A 10,088-nucleotide genomic window follows, 5' to 3' on the forward strand; every position below is an offset into this window, starting at 1 on the left:
AGAATATCGACTAAATGGGGATTAGATCATCGGTTTCTTTGGGGGGTTTTTTAGTGTGGGAAAAAACTTGAGGATAAGAAGCAAAAAAAAAGTTCATATCTGTATGATTCGAATATTGATGGTGTTTTTACTATCGCTTATATCGTTTCCTTTCACATGTATTTTCCTCTTTCTCATTCTCTATTTCCATTACACATCGGATTCCTCTACTTTATATTAAAAAGTTTGTTTCTTTTTAAAACTGTCTCCGTGTTCTCGTCAGTTCTAACTGATATTGTAGGCCCTACTGGTTGGAAGCTCTCATTTGCCAAACTTGTTCTTAGCTTATTCAGAAGAATTTAGTCACTTGTACAGCTAAAACAACAGTATGGTGCTGACAAGTGGTCTCCTTAAAAGTTACAAACACACTGTACATCATATCTATGACAATATAGCCTAGTGAAAGAAAGAGGGGATGTACTGGCGTGGGTCACGTGAGTCTCCGTGATCCTTGCTCTCGTTGCCGCTGTCTCTGTTGGATTTGCTGGAAGAGAGAAACCACGCACAGCACGCACGACAGCTGGGAAAACAAACAAACAAACAAGCATAATGTAACACTTTTGTAGATAGTGAAAGTACAATCTAATACGATCGCTGGCCATATTACACTTTCCAGTATTCGCACCAAATCCGAGATTCCTCATACTTTTTTTTATATGATCCTGAAATGTGATTGATGCCAAAGCTAAACTCGGTAGGCCTACATGTATTCACTCCGAGGGCGTAATTTTCACCATGTGATCTTGAAGAAACTAATGTAAAGACACAATCGAGAGCACTCCACACGATTTCCCTTTTTTTAATGTCGAAATCACTTCGTCAAACTCTTTGAATCTGATTTGTACCAAATTGCTATCTGCATGGATCCCACGTACTTTCATGCCTGCATCAATTGTTTGGCGAATATGGATGTAGTACAATTCAAATGCTATACAAGTGTTTGGCTACACAAACAGAGTATAGAGCGCAAAAAAAAAAAAAAAAAAAACCCAATTGTTTAATGAATCAATTCGTGTTGGCAAGAACGTCAGCTACAAACAAGTATACATGTAGTTGAACTTACATCAATGAGTGTTGAAGTGATGTGAAAGGCCAGAGGCAAGACCAGCGATATGCCCATGATAGACATCTGCAGCTGAAAAAAAACCACACAAAACAAAACAAAAGCCAAAAAGAAGAATAGGTAAGGTGAAGAAGATTATTTTGCGCAAAAATAAGAAATACGGTATAAGATATTTATTCCTATATGATCAAATACTGTATATAGATGAAATGTATTGCTTTCCTTCCCTGAAACATCCAGTAAAATCAAGATATGTCATACCCATGGAACAAACACATCATTTCTTCCTCATACATTATTGTAAACATACATGTGAACTGATCTCTTTCGAATCAATACATGTACTAAATATATTGCTATAATATTCAAACATATTTCTTTTGTACGTTCTTGTGTGTATGTGTGTGTGTGTATTTTACTGAACCACTCGATGCTGCCTAACAAGAACATGTCAAACTTGTATAAAATTGGTGTCTTTCGTCATCAATATAAACACGACCAACGACGACGATTTTCCTTACCATTGCACCGAAGAGTTCGACGACGGTGATGAAGTGGAGAACGATAAGACTGCATAGGACGATGAGGAACGGTAAAAGTAGGAAGCGGTATCTCTGCAGTCGGAAGAAAGAGATTGTTGAAAGAACGTTGTATCCAAACTACTACAATTACGTCCCCAGCATGATCACAATCACAACATCTCGTCAGCAATAATAGATAAATCCTGATTCCGTGAAATTTGGGGTAATATTTAAGATGGATATTGCAGAGACGTATCCAATTTGTTTTGTTTTGTGTGTTTGTTGGTTGTTGTTTTTTTTATAGTGTGTGTGGGAAGTGTATTTGCACCTGAGGTGGTCTTATTTTGGAGATAAATGGGGAATTTACCCCAAATAGATATTTCAATGAAGATCAATTTGATTATTATGCACTACAACTTGAAATTCTTCTGCATTCACTGACTCAACATGTATACTTGAGATATATTCGCACTTGGGCCTCCTTTATTATTGAGGCTTCTTAACTCTTCCGAAGTTACGCAGTTCTCATCTCTTTATTGCACGACCACTCTTTCGCGGAAGGGAAGTAAATGTTGCATGATTCTTTTCTACAGTTTTTTTTTTTCAATTCAATTCAATTTATTCATATCATAAAATCACATTTAAAATATTTACAGAGATGTGTGAATCAAAGGAGGAAATCACGCAAAAGCCTGAGGCTTGGAAATTGAGATTTCCATCACAATATACGCTTTAGTTTATCCTTTACAATACAGTTTACAAAACTGATGGCTATAAGTGTCCTTTTAGGGGTTACAAAATAAAGAACAAAAGGAACCGAGGCGTATTCACACCTTGGTAAGAATAGGTAAAAGACAAGGACTTTTATAGGACACGAGGAGATGGTTCACCTTGCACGATGCGAAAACCAGAAGGATGGAGGAAAGAAGGAAGAGACCAAAGAAGACCAGGGCGAAGATTCTGCCGTAATACTCGGTCCGCTGGGTGTCCTCAATCTCGCTGATGATATCTCCTGCAAGATAAAAAAATAAGTCAATATTGGCCAATGTGATATATTTAAATATCACATCTTTCTCGTAGAATATTTTCCTTGTCCTTTTGTCCATTGTGCTGATGCAGTGATCTGTACACCTGTGTCACCATTGCCAGTGATTGCAGTTCCTTTGAGACAAGAAACGAACCGACTATACTGTATATACTCCTACTTTAATGACGGGAGATGCTTTAGCGGTTGGCAAAATATTAGTGGTGTTTAAATATTGTCAGTGTGATGGAGGACGTTAAAAAAACGGCACTGAGGGAATTTAAATATGACCATATATAAACAAGAATATTTATGATACACACCTAACTTGTAAAACTGCTTCACGGCGAAATGCGGCTGGATCTTTCCTCGTAGATCTTGAAGATGAAGAGACAAAATACATGACAATAAGCAAATGTTACATTCGTCACAAAATATGAAAACAGTTTGTTGTTTTTAACAAGTTAATGAATTTATTCGTTGTTATTCTTGACTAGATTTTAAAGACACTACGAAATAAATCATTACCATGATTATGATTACTCGCTAATGTATGCATTTGGTATAGGTGCGTACTGCATGCATAATCATCGTCAAAACCATGAATAACTTATACCCGAATAAGTTTTATTTAGTATGTACCACTCTGAATAACTTTAATTTAGTTTCTAATGTGCCATTATATGATAAAGAAGTCGGTCTACTGTCACACTGAAGGGATACAAGTTGTAATTTTGATTTGACTCGCTTTTGAGTCGGTCGTCATTATATTGTAAGTAGATTGTCATCTTGTGAAATCATAATTTTTATCATTTGGTGTACCAAATCATATAGGATCAGTCTACCATTACATGGAAGGGTATGTAGTTCTGAATTATCTCACACTCCTTATTGCCATTGGTCACGAGGTTGATTTTTTAGGGAGATCTCCCCATTATTTTTTTCTTTCTTTCAAGGTCACAGTTTGCTTATGTCTGAAACAAGAAGAAAAATACCTTCATATCACATGACTATGCATTTTGCAAAAGCACGTCGATTTTTGTAAGAAGTTATTAATACGCTTTACATGAGCGGAGTTCATCAAATTTTTAATGTATCTTTGTTGGGAGAATGTTGTAGATTCGAAATGAACAATTTTGAAATAAACTGATGTTTTAATTATTTTATTTTTCAGCGTGGCGCCCCGAAAATGTGATGTATACTTATTATACTGCTACAAAAGCACGTGCAGATACGGTAACAATTTCAGCGATTTGTATTTATTCGAGCTTTTTTGCTGTGAGTGAATTTTCCATCACTGAGAGACCACTATCATTGACGGGCTGGTAAAACTCACCCCAGATGGAGTCGGCCTTGAACATGAGTGATGTATGGGCGATGATGATGACTGAATACAACTAGAATGGAAAGAAAATACAGACGAGGGATATATGGAATATAGGGATGAAGCATATGGCAGATGACTTTTAGAATCCTACACTGCAAAAACTAGGGTGTTAAATATCTAACACCAGCACAGAATCGAAAAATATTAACACTCTTGGTGTTGATTTTAGGTCCCGTTCAGAAAGAATCACACCAACTGGTGTCGAAATATTCAATTACAGGTTGATGTTAGAGTTTTTAGTCCAGGCTAGGCTCCATAGAAAGTGCACCTAACCTTGTTTTTTGATATATACAATGTTTTTTGATGGTTTCTTGTCAATTCGAGGGTGCTGATTCCAAATCCGATTGATGCCACTCGCGTAACCTTGAGCATTTTCGGCAAAATGCAAAAATCCAAAATGGCCACCAGATATGCTAATTTGGCCATGATAATCCCAGTTATGTCAATTTTATGACCAATTATTCCCTCAAAGTTTTTTAAATTGTTGTTCCTTGAGTAATTCTACTTGCACTTGCAAGAAATTTTTCATTTGAAGAGGTTCATTTAGTATTTTAAGCTTATTTTCAATCCAAAATGGCCGCCACTCCTATACTCATGTACTATATGAATGGCAAAAAATATGCATAGAAATAGAAGGCGAATTTTCAGTCACATACCTACGCCTTTATCAAATTTTGCATATGCCATGCAAATCTGATGAGTGCCACTAGCAAAACAAGCAAACAAACAAACAGAAAATGTATTGTTTTTAGGCTTATTATATTCTTCTTAATACAAAACCTCAAAATGGATGCCACTCATATACCCCTGCACAATATGAACGGCAAAGTGTACATGGAAAAAAACCCAAAATTTCTTTTTTTTTCTGTCACCCGGGTACACTGTTTATCTATTTGTGTGCTGATTATAAATCAGAGGATTGTTCCTAACAAAAGCTGTTTTATTCTTTGATGCAAACATCCAGATTTACTACCTCAATCTGAATTCTTCCCAAGAAATTTGGAAAAACCCACCAAAGCTTCAATTGACGCCAAGATCAAGATCGTTTATCAGGAATTATTAGACATGAACAATTTGATACTTACTTGCCTTGATATGTTCAACATCATAATATTCACGCTGAATTAAAAGGCTGAATCCTAGATGATGACACAATGAAATTTCCAATTACCTGCCCTGTTCTACATTATCTAAAAGCGATATTACACAAACTTTTCAGTCCCCTCACCCGAGAAAGAACATGAGGCAGGGGAAAGTGGAAAAAAGGGACCACCTCACTTCCTGTTGTCAAATCTCTGAAATGAAAACAATGCCCAAAAGTTTTTCATGTTAACCCAGATATATGGTAGATGAATTCTACCTCCATTTTTTTTTCTGAGTGAATGTGTTTGCGTATATGATGTCAAGGGAGACTCTGAGATCTGTAAAGTGCTGCCTCATTCTGAAAGTAGTGTTATAACAACTTCACACTGCTTGTCTTTAATCTTCAGCACTCAGAGACTCCAACTCTCCAGCTTTCAACGGGAGATCTCCCGCCCCCGTTTTGCAAAATCTCCCGTTCTCCCGCTTGAGATTTAATTTCTCCTGCCCTAGCTCTGTATCTCCCACTTGGAATGATATCTTACTTTGTGTGTTCGTATGTTGAAAAATAAGCCTGAGATAGCACAAGAGAACATTAAGAACCCTATTAGAGCTTCCAGAGCTCAAGCGGGCCCTGGACCCCGGCCGCAGGAAACTTCGCGCTCGTAATATGCGCTTCGCGCACATCAAGTTGGAGTCTTCCGTTTGCTAGGGGTTTCAGGCGGGAGAATCTCCAGATCAGAAGGTACTTGGGATTGGAGTCTCTGAGCACTTGCACATTCAGGATTGCTCTAGGTAACCAGACCAGCAGTGTTAGGACTCTGAATGATGGCCTCCTTAATGGTGGCTGTAAACTAACTCCACTAGAGCTCTTTTTACCATACATGGTGACATAACATTCCCTTCACTTAGGAAGTTTCCAGATGATCTTGCCTTTGCGTCTCATAGAAAGTCCTTGGATGGCATGAGCCGAGTACTGACCCATCTCAAGACAATAGAGGAGTTCTTCACGTTCTTGAGACTTTGCCCCAACCTTTATAAGATTATAATCCGACCCATGCCCTCCATCTTAGTAACCACCTTGCCAATGCTATGTTCAAGGTAGTCCTCTATGGCAAGCCTTCCAAGCATAGGCTAAGGAAGTCTATCCTCCTTCACTGGCACTCGATCACTCTCCATCACGCTGGAAGGAAAGGATGGCAAGTGTCACCAGTGCGGTCAACGCATACCCTGACCTTCCAAACGCGATAGAATGGGGGCATTTCATGAAGCGTTTTGTCTGACAAATTTGTCTGACAAATTTGCTCTCAGCCAATCAGATGCAAGGATTTTAGTAGCTTATAACAGTTAGTCAAAAAGAAGAGATCTGACAAAACGCTTCATGAAATGCCCCCTTGAACAATCTGCCATCAATGCGTCTGAAATCCCACAAGCCTATAGATTTCCCTCCCGTAACTAGAAAGCTTTGACCCCAAAACCGGTTGGTGAAGATGCTGGTCTAATGTCATCTCTGACACCACCTAAGTTACCTACAACACTGTCTCTGGCCTGGCAACAAAGCCATAGGGCTTCAACTGGTGGTGATCAAGCAAGTCTTCATGTCTTCAATGGCAAATAATCGCCCTCTGACCCCTGAGGAAGTGCTGAACATCACCAGATGTGGTTGCAATTAAAGGAATTGCAGGACTAATATGCCTCTTTAACCTAAGAATTCTGCAAATTTGGGGCTGATGTCACCTGCTGCCAAACGTCCAATTAAAGGGTTCTTTAAAGACAATAAAAATGACAGTTTTAGTTTCAAGACAAGACTGAATGAGATCATGATGTCAAAGTGTATATTATCAACACCTGGGAACTGTGAGAGAACTGAAAGAGGTATCTCACATTGCTACTTGGTTGATGTTTAATGAATAGTTTGTACGGTATTGCGTTTAGACAGTTTCGTTTATGCCTTCACCAGTTTTTGTCGTTGTTTTAATTCAAGTAGAAAATCAAGTTTGCTCTATAATATCAAGGCGGTACTTCTAAATTATATCATACCAAAGTGATGGAGGTTATGATCCATTTCAAACTCGCCCCCCAACTCCTTGCTGGAAAAAAATCTACAATGTAAAGGGTTTTTAGTTGTGTCATTAATGTCCGGTATTTTTTGGCTGCAACTATGTATCTCTGCACTTCCTGTATAGGATTTTTTCTGTACTTTGTTAACATGGTTTTAGGGGAATGTATATTAGAAGCTTTGCTTTCTAGCTTCCCCTCCATTTTCAACATTATTTGATAAATACCATGCATCTAGGCTTCTTAATATATTGTGTTAGTATTACATTTTCATATTCAACATGCGTGTAAAATAATGATGGTATATTGATTTCTTGCGAGACGTTTGGTGAACTTATATTCGTTGTTGAGACAAAATTAAATAGACAAGAAATTGTGTTAAACATAGTAAGGTTTATGAATATTAAATGCTCAAATATACATGTAGGCCCTCTATATTGTAAGTGACACCCAACATATTTGTATTACACATGCAACACTTTATGACAGCGTAGGTACGGGACTGGAAATACAGTAAATTCGTTCTATATTCTATGCATTGTGTTTTGCCATTCATATAGTACATAAGCATAGGAATGGCGGCCATTTTGAATAAAAAATGAGCTTTAAATACTAAATGAACCTGTATGAAAGGAAAATTCTCTCGCAAATGCAGATGGAGTAACTCTAGGAACAGAAATGTACAAAGTTTGGTGGAATAATTTGTCATATAATGCACACTATTATGTTTAGCACGGCCGAATTAGCATATCTGGCGGCCATTTTGGATTTTTGCATTTTGCCGAAAATGCTCAAGGTTACGCGAGTGGCATCAATCGGATTTGGAATCAGCACCCTCGAATTGACAAGAAACCATCAAAAAACATTGTATATATCAAAAAGCAAGGTTGGGTGCCTTCTAGCCTGGACTATTTGGTGTCATTAATTGGTGTTGAAATTGCACATGCGCATAAGTCAGAGAATTCGAGCAAAATCATTGGACGAAAGTTGTCATGTGACCTCGCTCTGCGCTCGCGCTCTCGGATCGCGCTGCTGGCCGGCATTTATGGCTAGCTCCTGACTTGACTTGAGACTTGATGGTATATTGTACGGTATAGTACAATAGAAGCTTTTGGTATACGATATTGATGAAAAGACTTGAGACTTGAGACGGTTGGACGTGTATTTGCTGAGCTCCGGCAGATTGGACTTTATTTTCACTATTGGTGTCTGGTCACGGCTATTTGTACTTCATTTTGAAAAGCTCAGCGAGGTAAATTCGATCAGTTCATAATTTTGTAGATTGCCTTATTCTTTGGGAACGTTTACAGCGGATTTGGTCAATTTTTTAGCGATTCTACGTACCTTAACATTTTGATTTTGATTGCCTATTTGCGCAACTCTGCATCATTGGCGCTCACAGCGCATTGACTCGACCTTGGCAACTACGCCGTCTCCTTAGCGACAGGAGACTGGACAAGACTCTGCGCACCCCTTACAAGTGCGTATATCACACATCTCCAGAAGGAGCGCTCCACATAGCAACACCGAGCAACGCATCTCACGCGCTCTATTGTTACTCCTTTGTGACGTCATGGCCAACTTCAACGTTCTAGATGATGAGGTGTCTATCAAGGAGGAGGATCCCAGCCGAGCTATTAATGATGCTGTGTCCTATGCAGTGGTAGCTTCCATGGGTGTAGATGCGGCGTCCATGAAAGGTGTGGGCAAGGGCTCCGGAAGTCAAGGACGTGGTGCAGCAGGTGGAGGATCTAGGTCTACCAACACCAAGGGAGGAGACACCACTAGCCCTACAGTGGCTGGAATTGATGATGCGCTGATAGCCAACATAGTCGCCAAGGTTATAGTTGCTATCCAGCCTATCATTGTCCAAGCCGTATCTTCCGCTGTTACCGCTGCAATGAAGACCTTGCTTGAGGAACAGAAGACTTGGAAGGAACAGAATGATGAAGGAAGGGCTAGTGGGAGAATGAAAAGGTCTGTTCAAATTGGTCATTTCGAAGTAGAACGACTCGAACAATACACAAGGAAGGAGAACGTGAAAATCTACGGTCTGAAGGAGGAGCAGGGTGAAAATACGACAGGAGTGGTGCTAGACCTAGCGAAGCAAATGGGAGTAGACATCAAGGCCACGGATTTGAGCATCTGCCATCGATTGGGCTCAACATCGGCGGATGACCATCAAAGGAAGAAAGCGCGCACCGTCATTGCTCGTTTCACCAGGCGTGAGGCAAAGGCAACCTTCATGCGAGCCAAGAAAGGCCTAAGAAAGAGAGAGGATCTGAAACATGTTTACATCAACGACGACCTCACCCGTCTCAGGAGCAAAGTCGTCCAAGAGATGAGGAAGGACACAGGCATACTACGCGTCTGGACAATAGATGGAAAGATCCATTACATTAGTAAGTCTGATGGGAGGCAGAGCATCAGAGTTCTAGATTCGCTGGACAACCTCCATGACATCGGATGGGACGAGGACCGCATCAAGAAGTTGGGGGTTTACCTTGACATCTAGGAACTCGCGGCACATGCCTGCTCCGATGACCATAAATATCATTGCTCATCGATTTCAAGGCTGAAGATTGCAGGGCTAAATGTTTGCGGTATTTCTAAGAAATGTGATTATGGCTTCCTACAAGATTTTGTCAAAAAGCATGATATCATTTGTCTCAGTGAAACTAAAACCGATTTGAATTATTCTGAGTATTTTCCTGGGTATCAATATGTGACGGCCCAGAAAAGAAACGTCTCTATCCCCCTCAGTGGGACTCATGGGTTAGCAATAATTGTTTCTGAGAGATTCAAGGGCTGTTATGAAATTTTGAATCAGACTCAGTCTGATTCTATTTTGTGGATTAAACTCGACTTTTCTGGATTCTCTATTTTGATTGGCTCAGTGTATATTCCGCATGAAGG

At 39.5% G+C, this 10,088-nt stretch overlaps 1 protein-coding gene across 1 annotated transcript; it reads right to left on the reverse strand.

Moving 5' to 3' along the window:
- Positions 1-469: 469 nt before the first annotated feature.
- On the reverse strand, positions 470-8,215 carry LOC139718980 (uncharacterized). The gene is made up of 7 exons (XM_071630420.1): positions 8,177-8,215; positions 3,984-4,044; positions 2,971-3,024; positions 2,514-2,635; positions 1,624-1,716; positions 1,103-1,174; positions 470-559 (listed from the first exon to the last, which is right to left on the reverse strand). Exons 1-7 carry the CDS (start codon positions 8,213-8,215, stop codon positions 470-472), a joined length of 531 nt encoding a protein of 176 aa, XP_071486521.1.
- Positions 8,216-10,088: the final 1,873 nt, after the last annotated feature.

The sequence above is a fragment of the Diadema antillarum genome, unplaced genomic scaffold (genome assembly GCF_040938485.1).
Source record: "Diadema antillarum isolate AM-2024a unplaced genomic scaffold, OU_Dant_1.0 scf00000103, whole genome shotgun sequence".
Taxonomy (NCBI): Eukaryota; Metazoa; Echinodermata; class Echinoidea; order Diadematoida; family Diadematidae; genus Diadema; species Diadema antillarum.

Coding starts and splice junctions, on each gene's coding strand:
- LOC139718980 (XM_071630420.1), bottom strand. CDS start 8,215: ATGCCGGCCAGCAGCGCGATCCGAGAGCGCGAGCGCAGA. Junction 2,636..2,970: donor GAAGCAGTTTTACAAGTTAG/GTGTGTATCATA, acceptor TTTATCTTGCAG/GAGATATCATCAGCGAGATT. Junction 1,175..1,623: donor TCGAACTCTTCGGTGCAATG/GTAAGGAAAATC, acceptor GTTTTTTTTCAG/CTGCAGATGTCTATCATGGG.